The sequence below is a fragment of the Myodes glareolus genome, chromosome 4 (assembly GCF_982192425.1).
Source record: "Myodes glareolus chromosome 4, mMyoGla1.1, whole genome shotgun sequence".
Lineage (NCBI taxonomy): Eukaryota > Metazoa > Chordata > Mammalia > Rodentia > Cricetidae > Myodes > Myodes glareolus.
In genome coordinates, this window is record NC_142029.1 from 1,162,806 (window position 1) to 1,177,292 (window position 14,487).

General features: G+C 49.9%; 1 protein-coding gene across 1 annotated transcript; it reads right to left on the reverse strand.

Moving 5' to 3' along the window:
* Positions 1 to 291: 291 nt before the first annotated feature.
* Clec3b (C-type lectin domain family 3 member B) lies at positions 292 to 6,151 on the reverse strand. The gene is made up of 3 exons (XM_048424116.3): positions 5,930 to 6,151; positions 2,870 to 2,968; positions 292 to 964 (listed from the first exon to the last, which is right to left on the reverse strand). The coding sequence occupies exons 1-3, from the start codon at positions 6,033 to 6,035 to the stop codon at positions 564 to 566; spliced, it is 606 nt and encodes a 201-aa protein (XP_048280073.2). The 5' UTR covers positions 6,036 to 6,151; the 3' UTR covers positions 292 to 563.
* Between the last annotated feature and the right edge of the window lie 8,336 nt (positions 6,152 to 14,487).

Sequence of the window (14,487 nt, forward strand, 5' to 3'; positions counted from 1 at the left end):
AGAGAAAGGGACACTAGCCCAGAGAGTGATAGTACCTGTATATTTGGCTCCTGGACTAACCTTCTGGGATGAGGAAAGAGACAGATGTCTGGGCATCTCCAGCTGGATCCCCACCAAGAGAAAGGATAGTGCCCCCAAACATACCCGCCAGAATTGGAGTGTGTGTTGTATTCTAACAGAGGGGAGTGGCCGCTACAAAAAAAGCAGGTTGAAAATGTGACTAAGGCTCTCTTGGGTTTGGGGCCAGGCTCCTGGAATCTTCGCTCCACCCTGACGTGGCAACCAGCCAACTTCAGGGATTCTGAACCAGCTTTATTTGCAAAAAAACAGTCAAGGAGGAACCCAAGACAGAAAGGCCTCTCCCGCCCCTCTCAGGACCTTGCATCTGCTTTTCTCTCACCAGGAACCACCACGCACGCCCCCACCCTTCTCTGGAGCTCGGCTCCGCCCACCGACGCCCCGCCCCTTAGCAACCCACAAGCCCCACCCACCAATAGCACCCTCCTCTTTGTGGCCCTCACTCCTCCCCGGCCCAGGCCGCGCCCCTTAGCGCAGGGGTCAGGCTACACGATGGCAAACTGGCAGACATAAGGCAATTGGTCGCGGCATCGCTTGTCGAACCACTTGCCGTTGGCCGCTACGGCCAGGGCGGCGCAGTTCTCGGTTTTGCCGCCGTCGGGCTGCGCCGTGATCTCTGTCTCCCAATTCTTGAAGGCCAGGCGGCCGCCGGTCATGTCCACCCAGGTGCCTTCCGTGGCCATGTCGTTGAGGCCCATCCAGATCTCCACCTCGCTGCCTACGCTCTGGCGCGCGTACTCGAACAGTGCCTCGTTCTCCAGCCCCGACTGCGGCGTGCCCAGTGTGCCCCCACGGGAGATGCAGTCCTCGCTGGCCTCATGGAAGGTCTTCGGCTGAGAGAAGGCCAGGAAGCACTTCAGGTTTACTTTGGTGCCCTTTAGGCATACTGAAAGGAGAAACAGCTGTCATAAGTTTCGGACACCCCAAGCCAAACAGACCTCTTCCAGACTGTCCCCAGCCTCCATCCTATCCCATCCATCGCTTGAAACCTGCTTCCTTCCGCTTCAGGACCCTGCTGTGGCAGGCACTGAAGAAGCCAGATTACTGTCCAAGAGGAATTGGTGCCCCTGGTCCGGGAATGGCCACTCTTCTGCTACAAAGGGCTCCTTAGCCAGGGTCACTGACTTCCAGAGATGGAGTGCAAAAGTCACCTGGTCTCTGCCCATGGCCACAGAAGTTGGCGTCAGGCTTATTCTGAGCTTAATTTCTCTTGGGTCTGCTTCCTTCCTCACCCTCTCCAAGCCTGCCACCTCAGTTTCCCAAACTAGCCAGAGCCTCCCACACTGTGCTCCATCACCAGGCTCCTCTCTAGAATCAAGCCACTAGCTAGTTCACAGTGCCAGGCATCTGCCTACTTGAGATGGAGACCATAGTCCAGGAACTTAGTACTTACCACCTCAGTCTGAGGGCTAGCAAGCTTTACCACAGGGGATCAACACAGGGGACCTCTGCCCAGGCCAGGTCCCACGTAAGGGAAGGCAGGCATTTCCGAACAGTATTCTTAACTAGTGCTTAGTGGAACACTGGTCTCCCAGGTTAGGAAGAAGAGACATGAGCTTGGTGTAGCAGTTTGTGTTTAACTTGACTTCTTTCTTCTCTCTCTCTCTCTCTCCTTCCCTTCCTTCCTTCCTTCCTTCCTTCCTTCCTTCCTTCCTTCCTTTCTTTCTTTCTTTCTTTCTTTCTTTCTTGTTTTCTTGTTTGTTTTTTTGAGACAGAGTCCTTCTGTAGCTTTGGAGCCTGTCCTGGAACTCGCTTTGTAGACCAGGCTGGCTTGAACTCACTTGCCTCTGCCTCCCAAGTGCTGGGATAAAAGGCATGCGCCACCACCACCCGACGTAGCTTGATTTCTAACAACCATCAGGCAGATAGGGTATGCGTCACTTGTGGGGTCACATACGTCAGGAGTAAATATTGGCCCCTACCCCATGCACTTATCCCTTCCACTCAGTGAGTAGGCAGGAGAAGCATTCCTACGTCTCGGAGGGATTTGACAAGTCAGCCTCAAGGAGGTGTGTATTCACAGACTTGTAGCACACCCATCACACTCGTACACCTAGATCAAGGCCAAGCACACACACACACACACACACACACACACACACGATATGCTCGCTACACACCATGGATCTGAGGCAAGGTCTCAGGGAAAGTGGGAGTAGAGACTGCATGAAGACCATGGTGGAGAGGGACAACCAACTTGAAGGAGGGCCAGCCTGGCCCCAAAGCTCTTGTGCGGTTAGCCAGTCTGAAAACAAAGGCCGGCTCTCCTGGCCTTTGGAGTGCCCAGCAGGGTGACTGTGGGCCTTCCTCTGCCGTTCCATCTCTCCAGCCCCCATCAGCTGGCATACTTTAACATTGGGACTGACAAATGCTGGCCTGGTTACTGTGATTCAGAGGCCATCTGTAAAGCACAGGCACACAGGAAGGGTGAGGACAGGGGAGGGGAGCCATGCGCCCCAGGGCAGTGACACCACTCAATACAGTTCCCCTGTGGCTGGCCCTGATCCGAGCTCATGCTTTCACTGAGCAGTGGTAGGTTCCTGGTGGGAGGTACCTCCTGGTCTCTGTAGCACTGACGCTCCACACCCTCTAGCTGTGACCAGACCCAGCTGTGCCTGACCAGATGGGTCGTACAGATGTAAGTCAGGCAACCTCCCCCAAGGAACCGTGTGAAAACAGAGGCTCCTGAGCTTGGCACTGGCTGGAAACTGAGCCTTCTTCCCCACTTCTGCCCATTACCAGCCTGGCCCCTTCTTGGGCGTGTCCCTCCACACAGTCACGCTCCACTCACCGGTCTGTAAGGCCTGCTGCTCCTTCAGCAGGGCCACCTCCTGCGCCAGGCTGTCCAGCCTGTTCTTGAGCTCCTCAAACATCTTTGGGCTCACCACATCTAGGACAGAGAGGCAAGAGGCCATGAAAACCCGAGGCGCACAGCTCCCTTCTCTGTCTGCCAGCCCCAAAGGGGCAAGGGGACAAGAAATTACTTCTCCCAGCCTAGGCTGCTTGGTGATCCTTCCATCTCTGCCCCCTGCCTACGGAACTCCAGTGGGCTCTTTTTGCCTGTTCCTGGTTCCTCTCCAGGCTTCCCTATCCTGCATTTGTCAGGGTGGGAGTAGCAGGAGTTGGGGAAACAGCCATCTTACCAGCTCCATTTATGGGCCATAAAATCACAGAGGTCAGTTCCCCCAGGATGTGGACCAAGCCCCAGCCTGAGGGTGACAGGGACACATGTTCACCAGCACTGCTCCACCTTGTCACACACACAGTGGGAGAGGAAAACATCACCCTGGAATGACTGAGGGAGAGCAGAGGAGCCACTTCTGGTAGAGCTCTCCTGCAGAAGGGCTTGGGCTTGCTGTGCACCTCCTCAGCCGTGCTCGTAGCCAGCCCTAAGGAACGGGCAAGTACCATCCTGGGTACTCACCATTTCACAAGGAAACCGAGGCCAGATTTAAATGACCTGCCTAGGATGGTAGAGCAGCTGGCCTGAGTCACTGAGCCGTGCTCTTCCTGTCGGCTCCATGGTACATGACATCTCTGATAGGGACTGCCTGCGAGGGTGAATGACAAGTGCACCAGCAGGTGCAGGTGAGGGACACTGCGTGTGTGTCAGCCGAGAGCTGTGCATGGACTCCTGTCTTTCTGAAGTCCCAGGGTGGGACTCGGCTCGAGGCAAAGGATAGGGAGTCTACAGAGGGAGTTCCAGGACAGCCAGGGCTACACAGAGAAATTCTGTCTTGAAAACAAACCAATTATCGAACAAACAAAAGACATGGACTTGCATGTACAAAAATCAGTGATATAACTTATCAAGTGTGGGGAAAATAACACCCAGCGGAATGAGAGCAAAGCAGACAGGGTTGGAGCCAGGGTCACTCCGTACCTCTGCTTCAACCTCTGGGTTCACAGACGCTGTGTGCAATCATATGTGACACCAGTACAGGGCACCGTGTGAGTAACATGAGTCGGAAACTGAGCCAGGGTGTTTGAGCTCTCGTGGGAGCCATCTACGTCCAGAGCTTGAGTGGGGTCATTACTGAAGTCAGGAGCAGCCCTGCACCGATCCTCTTCTTTCCCACAACTGACATGATTTACAAGACCGAGAAAAACTTGAGAAACTAGCAATCACTTTCCATATTCAGAAATCCTGCTTGCCTTTGGATCTAAATCCTCACACAACATGCCTTGGTGGCAATGTTGGCAGTGCTCAAGAAGAGAACCACGTAAGGTATTCAGTCCCCCTGCTTTAAAATGAACATTTTGTAGAGTTATTATATATTTATCTGATTGAAGAAATCAGAACCATCCAAAAATTTTTCTTCCCAATCCAGACTGTTCCCTGCTTTTCTTTCCAGGAGTAGTCTCTGCTATCTTTGTAGATTTTTCTGGAACAGTTCTATACAGAGTCAACAGATATTTGCTTTTAGCTCAGTCCATTCAAATTTTCTAAATAATTATTGACATGTTAATTGCTCAGGTTTGTGGGGTTCCTCTCCATATACATATGCCTCGTGATAGATCTCTTTGTCAAAGTGATGTTAATAAAGTATCCCGTTCTGTTTTGAATTTTGTTTACATTTTAAACTTAGCTTTTGGTTGTTTTTGAGACAGGGTCTCCCTGTGTATTCTTGTCTGGCCTCAAACTCACTATGTAGACTAGGCTGGTCTCAGACTCAGAGATCCACCTGCCTCTGCCTCCAAAGTACTGAGATTTAAGACATGCTCCACCACGGTTTTGTTTGTTGTTGTTTGCTTGTTTGTTTGTTTGAAGTGCTGAAGATGGAACCTGGACATCACACATTCTAGGCAAGCACTCAGCAGAGCACACAGGAAGATGTTAACTCTAACTCCTGGAATTTTGTTGTTTTTTGAGTCAAGGGTTTTGTAGTTTTGGCTGGCTTCAAATTTGCTATATAATTGAAGATAACCTTGAATTTATAACCCTCCTGCATTCACTTCCTAGTACTGGGGCTAGTGTGAACCACCACTCTGGGTTCTGTGTGATGCTGGGGATCAACCCAGTTCCTTGCAGACACTAGGCAAATAACCTCTCAACCGAGTTCTGCATGTTCTTTGCAGTAGCCCTGGGTTCTGAGGTGCTGAGTTTTGTATTTCACTATCCAGGCACAGAGGGCTTCTAGATTCTTCACACCTTGACTGGGCTCTAGCTGTTTCTGAGTCTCCACCTCTGGCTCTTCCTGTCACCCGCCCTGTCCTGTAGGGGTGACAACCTCAGTCATCACCATAACATCCTGCAGGTTCATCTCCACTCCTCCCAGGATGACCTCACCCTCAGCACTTCAGAGGAGAGCAGAGATGCTCTGAGCTCACTCTGGGGTGAAAGTCAGAGTCCACTTGTCCTCCATTTCCCCTGTGTGTGCCAAGCAAAAGTTTGTCCAGGGAGAATTTATACATTTTACACTATTAAATGTTGGCTGCAAATCTTTGAGCGAATTCTACCCGTCTTGGGCTCACAGTTGAGAAAACCCAGGCTGATGCTCCCTGATGGAAACTGACCAGCTCCAGGCTGGAGGTTCGATTTCTTTGACATATTGGGTGCTAGAGGGGAACAGATGTCAGTTTAGAAAATCTGTAAGGTTCTTCTCCATCCTAAGAGTCAGGGACTCTTGCAGTTCTGACAACCTTCCCTGCTACGAGAACTCCCTAGCCACCAGATTCTTTCACCAAAGTCCCAGGAAGAATCATCAGAATCAGACATGAAGGGAAGGAGCAGGAGTTAACAAAAGCAGGGCAGCTGCCTCTAGAGTGTCGGGAAGGGTGACTGCTCCCCCTGAAGATGAGGGAAGGGCTGCCTCTAGAGGGTAGGGAGGGTCAGTTGCCCCCTTCTTACCTTTCTTGACATTTGTGGCTTTCTTGGTCTTGGGGGTGGGTGACTCTGCAGTGACCTGGGACAAGATGAAGAGGCAGAAAAGAAGGTAGGTGCTCCAAAATCCCATACTGCTGCTTCTGGCTGCAATGCCTGGGTCAGAAAGCAGTGGTCACTGCAGCCTGGGCTGCACGTCTTAAGGCTGTGGAAACAAGGACCTCTGTCTTGGAAACCCTCCGAAAACTTGGCTGAGGACACACAAAACAGGAGAAAAAAAAAAAGTGAGGCAAGCCTGCCAAAGGAGAAAGGCTTGGGAGCCATAGCTACACTGCTGTGGACAACCACCCAGTTGCCTGGCCAGCCTCCCGGAAAGTCAGCGTTTCAGGAGATTCTAATAGACAGCCAATAGCTGTCATTGCTCAATCCATCCAGTGATTATTTGGGCCTGACATTGGCTTAATGAGTCTCTGTACCCACAGAAATATCCTTTCCCATTTTGTTGGGGAAACTGAGGCTCAGTGGGGTAAAGAGTGTCTACAAGGTACTTAGCCACTAAGGGACAGTGACCAAGCTAGCAGTCTTAGTGGTACAGAATGCTTGTGATTATTTTGTAATTTTGTTACTTCTTTTCATTTAAAAAAATGCAAGATAGACCTTCCTTCCCTCACAATTTTCTCCTCAAAAATCTGTCTGGAAGTCATAAGAGAGGCAGAGAAAAAGAGGGGACCAGAGCCGAGAAAGGAACCAGAGGGCCTTGGAGTAGCAGTGTCAGGAGGAGCAGGGGCAGTGTCCCCTGGATGCACAGCAAAGGACATCAAAGCTCCGCAGGATGGAGGGAGGCACTGCTAGAAAGGAGAAGGCCTTGTTACAGTGTGAGAACCCAAGCACCGGGAGGGAGAACTGTGAGCAGGAGAGTGGTGGCAGAGACCACGGGGACCCTGATGACATACGCAGACCCTACTAAAGACAGTGGGAACTAGGCTTCTTTTCAGAGAAGCGGTTTATGAACATGTAGAAAGAGGAAGTTGGAACGAACCCTGCAGTATATGGTTAAAAGCAGAGCTCCCAACGAGCCCCTGTGAACATGAGCACATTCAGAGAAATCCGTCTGTGTCGTTAACATAAGCATGCAGCTACATCTGTTTCCCAGCTGTCCCTGGAACGGCCTTGGAGCTGCAAAGCCTCCAAAACCTTGAGCCCTCTTGGCATGTAAGCGCAGAATGCAGCATTCTACCCGAGGGGCAGGAAATGAACCCAAACGTGTCACACCGCCAGAAAGCAAAATACTTAAAGAACGCTGTGGACCCATCAGTGGGGTACAGCTAGCCTGAGAGAGCTGCCTATGGTGTGAACCCAGCCAGCAGTGAGTGTTTGGGGATTCCGTAGATGGAGAGCCATTGCACAAGCATCAGTATCAGGCTGGAGGAGATGAACACACAATTCAACGCCACAAACAATTCTGCACGGGAGGACACAGTTGACAACTGATGGGATGTAAGGCACCCTCGGCAGAGTTCCTGCTTCCATCCCGGCTCCAACAACGTAGAACACGTCCTCACCTTTAGGGAGCCCAGGTGAACCACTTATTCAAAATTGGCTTCTGGGGATAAAGTTCTTTGTAAAGTAGTTGAAATTTTCGGTGAATTTGACCTTTTGAAAAATAAAATGCGAGGCTGGAGAGATGGCTCAGCAGTTAAGAGCACTGACTGCTCTTTCAGAGGACACAGGTTCAATTCCTAGCACCCATATGGCAGCTCCCAACTGTCTGTAACTCCAGTTCCAGTTAACCCAGCACCCTCATACAGACGTATGTGCAGGCAAAACATCAATGCACATAAAATAAAAAAATAAATTACAAAAAATAAAATGCAGGGTTGGGGTGTGGCTCGGTTGGTAGAGTGCTTGCCTAGCATGGAAGCCCTGGGTTTGATCCTTAGCATGAAATAAGCAGGGTATTGTGCACACCTGTGATCATAGCGTTTGCGAGTCTGAAGCAGAAGCCTCAAGAGTTAAAAGCCACAAGTCCCTGTCTCAAAAGGAAAAAAAAAAGGGACAAAAAGAATGCAATACCATGTCATCAGCCTTTCCCTGCTCTCTGGACCAGCCTTGATCATCTGGCTGGGGAGGGGCATGTTGTCCAGGTCCAGGAGAAGGAACCTAAATGGTCAGCTAGTGACCTGTGGAGGTGTCAAGGGCGAGGCATCCAGCTGGAAGCAGAGTATATGTAGGGCCCTTTAAATGATGGAAAGAGCCACCACCCCTCACTTCCTTAAGTGGGAGAGGGTTTGTCTCACAGCTGGAACCTCAGTGAGGTAATTTGGGGACTGGTGATTGCATAACCCAACGAAGACTCTTGCTTCCAGGAAAACTGGGTGGGTAGAAAATGTAGGGGGAAGTTAATAATACTTTTTAAAAACAAACAAACAAAAGCTCCTTTGATCCCCAACTCCTCACCTTGGTCTGACTCCATTATAGACAGCGTAAAACATGGGGGAATATCTAAGTATATGTTAGTCCAAGGTGTTTCCCCAAATGGGCCTATTAGTACCCTGCCTTAGGTTTGTTGGGGAGCATGTTGCCTAGCATGGAAGCCCTGTGTTTGATCCTCAGCATGAAATAAACAGTGTAAAACATGGGAGAGCCTTAGTGGACCAGTGCACATCAGGAACTGTGCAAGCCTGTGGTGCTTCATGGCCCAGGGATGCACAGCAAGCACCTGTGTTGTGCCCTGGGGTTTGCAGTGGGGCATCACTGGGCACTTAACAGCCAGAGAAGGCAGGGAGGGAAGACATCCAATGGCCAGGCCAGAGAAGGAATCAGGATGGTGGTCTACGTGGGGATCAAGGAAGAAGGAGAAAAGATTTGTAGCTTCATGACAGAGAGACACCTTCTGGATCCTTGAGCACCTGTGGGGACAGGGAGGAGTCTGACAGAAAGCTAGCGACTCAGATGGAGATTATGACAAGACTGGAGGCCATGGGGAAGCGACACGGGGAGACTGTGGTCAGAACATACTTGGGGGTAAGGATGAGCTGAGAGCGGAAACACACCAGGGACTGTCAAACATTAGTTCCAAACATTGGCTTCACCTGCCCTGAGGAGCAACTCTTTCCTACTTGATCTAGCAAGTGAACCCTGAACCCTTAAGGTCAACTTCTGGGGGTTAAAGCTGGCAGTAGGCAACATTCTCGGTCATTTAACCTGCAGTACTTCGAAAGGGGTAGGTCTGTGTGCACACATTACATAGAACTCCATGCAGACACAAGGTTGGTGCTCCATTTGTGCTGTTAAAATGCCTGCTCTAGATTTAGGATGGTGGGGAGGGTGTCTCGGCTAGGGGCTTCCTGGTGTGGGAGATCCTTTTGTCTATGTGTTGCTCTTATTGTCTAATGAATAAAGAAACTGGCTTGGCCTGATAGGGTAGAACAGAGCTAGGTGGGGGTAGGGGTGGGGTGGGGTGAGGAATGCTGGGAGAAAGGAGGCAGAGTCAGAGAGAAGCTATGGAGCCACCACAGACAGATGCTGGGAACTTTACCCGGTAAGTCACAGCCTTGTGGCAATATACAGATTAATAGAAATGGGTTAAATTAATATAAGAGTTAGCTAATAAGAAGCTAGAGCTAATGGGCCAAGCGGTGATTTAAATAATATGGCTTCTGTGTGATTATTTCAGTTCTGGGCAGCCAGGACGAACAAGTGGCTTTCGTCTGCACAGCTGGAGACTCCAGCTGTTTTGAGGAAACTCAATTTATCACCCAGCTTTAAACCTATGCCCACCAGTGGCAAGTATGGCAACCTCAGAATGTTTCAACACCAGGAATGGTGACCCATGCCTGTAATCCCAACGCTCAGGAGGCTGAAGCAGGAGGACTGCCACCAGTTTAAGGCCAGCCTAGACTGCAGAGACCCTGTCTCAAGAGAAGAATGTTCTAAAATTTCAGTCTTTGGGGGGATGGCAAGACTCAGCAGGTAAAGGCAGTTCCTCCAAGCCTGAGAACCTGACTCCCAGAACCCAAAAGGTGGAAGGAGAGGACCAACTCCTTTGGGATGTCCTCTGATTTACACACACACACACACACACACACACGAGCACAGCACTTATACCTACATATGTACATATCAGTCTATTTATTTTTATTTTGAAATGTGCCCATGGAGGCCAGAAGAGGGCATTAGATCTCCTAGAATTGGAGTTATAAAGTGGCTGGAAGTTGCCTGGGAGAGGTGCTGGGAACTAAACTCAGGTCCTCTGGAAGAGTGGGAAGACCTCAGAACAATTAACCAACAACCAAAAGAAAAAAAAAAAACCCAAAATCCATGTTGTTAATAGCACACTGCCCTGTGTATTTGTAACAAAATGGCATTTTGTTAAATGTAAGCATGTATCACTATTTATGTAGCCCTTGTAGTGGTTCCAATGAAGATGGCCTCCATAGGCTCATAGGGAGTAGCGCTCTTAGGTATGACCTTTTTGGAGGAAGTATGTCACTGGGGGTGGGCTTTCAAGCCAGGTCCAGTGTCGCTCTGTTCCAACTGCCTTTGGATCCAGATGTAGAACTCTCAGCTACTTCTCTAGCATGTCTGCCTGCATGCCACCATGTTTCCCACTAAGATGACAATGGACTGAACTTTTGAACTGTAACCCAGCCCCAATTAAATGTTTCCCTTTATAAGAGTTGCCATGGGCTGGGCAGTGGTAGCACATGCCTTTAAACCCAGCACTTGGGAGGCAGGGGACAGATCTCTGTGAGTTCGAGGCCAGCCTGGTCTACATAGAGTTCTAGGGCAGCCAGGGCTGTTGTACAGAGAAACCCTGTCTGGAACCCCCACGCTCCGTCAAAAAAAAAAAAAAAAAAAAGGAAGAGCTGCCATGGTCATGGTGTCTTTTCACAGCAACAGAAACCCTAAGACAGCCCCATTTAGCAGTTTGTCATTCTTTAATTGCTTTAGTGGATTTCACAGGTGAAATGATTCACGGTCTCTCAAGTCTGTCTTCAAGAACAGGCTGGGAGCCAGGCAATGATGGTACACTCCTTCGATCTCAGCACCCGAGAGGCAGGTGGATCTCTGAGTTTGAGGCCAGCCTGGTCTACAGACCAAGTTCCAGGACTGCCAGGTGTGTGTGTGTGTGTGTGTGTGTGTGTGTGTGTGTGTGTGTGTGTGTGTGTGTGAGAGAGAGAGAGAGAGAGAGAGAGAGAGAGAGAGAGAGAGAGAGAGAGAGAGAGAGAGAAAGGATTGGAAAGTATCTCCCAGTCTGCTCTCAGTATGCTCTCAGTATATGGTGTCCCTGCAGGCTTGATGTTGGTCCCTAAAACGTTACTCAGTGGCCCCTGGCAGCCATTCAGGAGGCTAGCAACTGGACATCATCGTCTGTCCCTTCTTTTCTTTTCTTCCTATTATTCCTGTATGTTTCCCGCCGCCAGTCCAAGCCTTTGTAGCATTGGGCTTAAACCTGGGGCCTTGTACATTCTAGGCAAGTACTCTACACCCCAGCCCCATTTCCTGGATTTTTTTTTTAACCTTTGGTGGTGCAGCAATCAGAGCAGACTAGATATGGAGCCTCTTATGTGCAGCCTGAACTTCTGTACAAAGCCACGGGCACACAGTTATAAGAGTAACCCTGGTTCACTTATTATCCAAGCTGATCTTGGGTCTGCAAAGCATTCACATCCTCACATCCACCTCTCCCTGCCCAGGTGTGGAGCACCAGGGGCAAAGGATTCCAACAGGCCATCTGGAACCCCGCCCCCTCATCCCCCACCAACTACAGAATTGTGGCACTGTCCCCACCTCGGGTCATGGGAGAGTAGGGAGAGCAGGCGAGCAGGCAGGGCTGGTTTCGCTGGGACAGACAAATTAATGTTTCTCCAAGGAAATGTGTGCTAAGTCCTCCGCCCTCAAGGCAGTCTTTTTTTTTTTTTTTTTTTTTTTTTCTGAATGTCCAGCACAGAGAATAATCTTACCAAGCTTAGAGGCAGAAACATGCACAGAAACTCTCCAGGGTTAGGGTTAGGGTTTGTTTTTCTGCTGTTTATTCAACCATACCAAACCCAGCCCCAGCTTTGAAAACTTTTAAAAGTTAAGAATTAGACCAAACAAGATCCAAACAAGATCTGGGCTCCCCACCCACATCTGCCCAAACATGAAAACTCTGGCCCAGCAAGGAACTGGCCCTCGCCCAGCCCCCACAGATGTTTCTCTTCAGCCCTGCTGGCCCTGTGTCAGGCCTAGCCTGAGGCCGACTTCCCATACTCCTTCAAAGGCCAGAGTTTTCAGAGAGTGGTCCCACCCTTAGCCAAAACCTTGGACCCTGGCTCTGTCCTGTGCCTTGGGAGGACAGCAACACGCTACAGGGCTTGGTCTCAGGTTTCTCGGGGCTCACTACTTGAGGATGGAAAGGAAACCAGGAGCCCCATGTTCCAAATCTGGAGAGCCACCCGGCTATTTTGTCTGGACACACGGGAGGCACCTGTGGGAGACAGCTGACAACCCGCAAGGTTAAGGGAACAAGGGTAGCGCTGAGGAGCGGGATGCCTTCCCTGCTCTCCTTTACTATGAGTTCCAGGAAAACAAAGAGGCAGGCAGAGCTCAGCCCTGCGCTTGCCCGACCAGTGCCCCAGGTGCCCCTCCCCCGACTCCGGTCTGTCTAAACTCACTCTTTCCCCATGCATTGCCTTGGACTTTGGCAGGTGTGAACCCAGCAGTGTTCAAGGGGTCTGCTGACTGAAAACCATTACACAAGCATCAAAGGTCTACAAATGCCCTCGGGAAAAGACCCGCTGGTGACACTGACCGCTTCTGCAGAAGGCACCAGGATTTTAGGCCACGCCACCCTCTGCTTTCAGATTGCACTCCTTCTCTCTGATCACACTCTGCTCTTTGGGGACGTTGTCTGCTAGCTAAGTACTCTTTTCCCTTCATGCAAAACAAACCACCACGTGTTCTATGGCTCTGGCTCCCTCATTGCTGTCCCAACATACAGAACTGATTTACCCACAACCGGGCCTGGGTTTTCTTCTTTCAACTGTTTTCCTATGGAGTCAGATGTAGAGAAGAGGTGTGTGTAAACAGGGAGGTGGCGTAAGAATCTGGGTGACCTGTTCCATGCCCGTGCCTAACCTGAATGTTCACTTTTATTACCCATGGGCAAACACAAAGCACGGATTGTCATGTACACACCCCACAGTGATCCTTGGAAGTGAAGGAACATGTCTGCACCACCACTGTCAGTCATTCCTTGTGGGTACACTAGGCACAGGGCAGAGGATAAACCCTGCCTCCTGCTCTACTGGGAACACCATGTCATGGCATCCAAAGTAGCATGCATTGGGAAAATAAAAGCTAAGAGCCCAGAATATAACTATGATATATCACATTATAAATATAACTACGCTATCAACAGGTCGGCACCTTCCCTGGGATACACAAGTCCAGCTACTTTGCATGGATGAAGCTGGTCACACATGAGGGGAGGCGCCACACCCTGAAGGTAATGTTTGACGGTTAGCTTACCCTACGTCCTTCCCATTACGCGGTAAATTCCTAACACCTCACCCCATTTGAATGACCCAACGAAGAATGCAGACGCCACTAGCTGAACGTTCTCTGCGAACCAGCTACCTCCCTACCACCCAAGGGCCCTGTGAGACGGACTTAGGAGCTTTAGTTCTCCTGGAAAAAACAAAAAAAAAAATCACACAGAAACACACACACACAACACAGACACACACACACAACACTCCTCTATCCATGATGGCTTAATTCCACACGCTGCACTGTCAGTAAAATATCTTTCTTACTATCCCCAAAGAATGAAAGCTGGCCGGTAAGTCCAATGACACCATTCCTTAAACAACTGTTCTAGTGCTGATAAAACATGGCCATCTTACAAACATCTGGGAGGGGTTACAACACACAAAGGAATTTCAAAGCACAAGTGGAGTCAGATAAGTTAGAACACGCCTGCGACGTAATCCCAAGCAGGAAGACTGGGAAGCCAAAGGCATCACTGGCTACATAAGACTCTGACTTAAGTAAAAACAAGAAAAATCTAAGAATGTTAAGAAAGGCTGGCTAATGACCCAAATGGCCACTAAGCCCCCGACCCAAGGGAGGGCCTCCTGGATTTCTTGGTTGGCAGGACCTGGTGGACACACAAGCCAGGATGCCTGGGCTCTCCTCTGTGGTCATGGCTTCCTTATTCCTGACATGCAGGGAAAATTAATTGCGTTGTGTTCTCTCTCTCTCTCCCTAGACATGGTCTCACCATATATCCTTGGCTGGGCGGGAAGACATTATGCAGGCTAGGCTGGCCTCAAACTCATAGAAATCTATCTACCTCTGCCTCCCAGGTACTAGACCTTACCTAGACTTATGATTCTTACTTTGAAAGCTTTATGAAGAAAAAAAAATATTCACAAAATACTTACAAGCCTTAAATCACTTTCTGCAAGGAATCTGTTTTGGAGACTGGATCTTGTTAAACAGCCTCAAGCTTGAGCCCCTCCCCATGCCCGTTTTACAAGTATATGCCACCATGCCTAGCTTCTACAGGGTCTTTACTTCAGGGTTTGCTATCATCC

Bases quoted from the DNA above. Each gene is read 5' to 3' on its own strand.
- Clec3b (XM_048424116.3), bottom strand. From the start codon at position 6,035: ATGGGATTTTGGAGCACCTACCTTCTTTTCTGCCTCTTCATCTTGTCC. The intron at 2,969-5,929 runs GTAAGAAGGGGG...TCTCTGTCCTAG, and splicing joins AGCCACAAATGTCAAGAAAG to ATGTGGTGAGCCCAAAGATG. The intron at 965-2,869 runs GTGAGTGGAGCG...TTCTCCTTTCAG, and splicing joins GCAGCAGGCCTTACAGACCG to TATGCCTAAAGGGCACCAAA.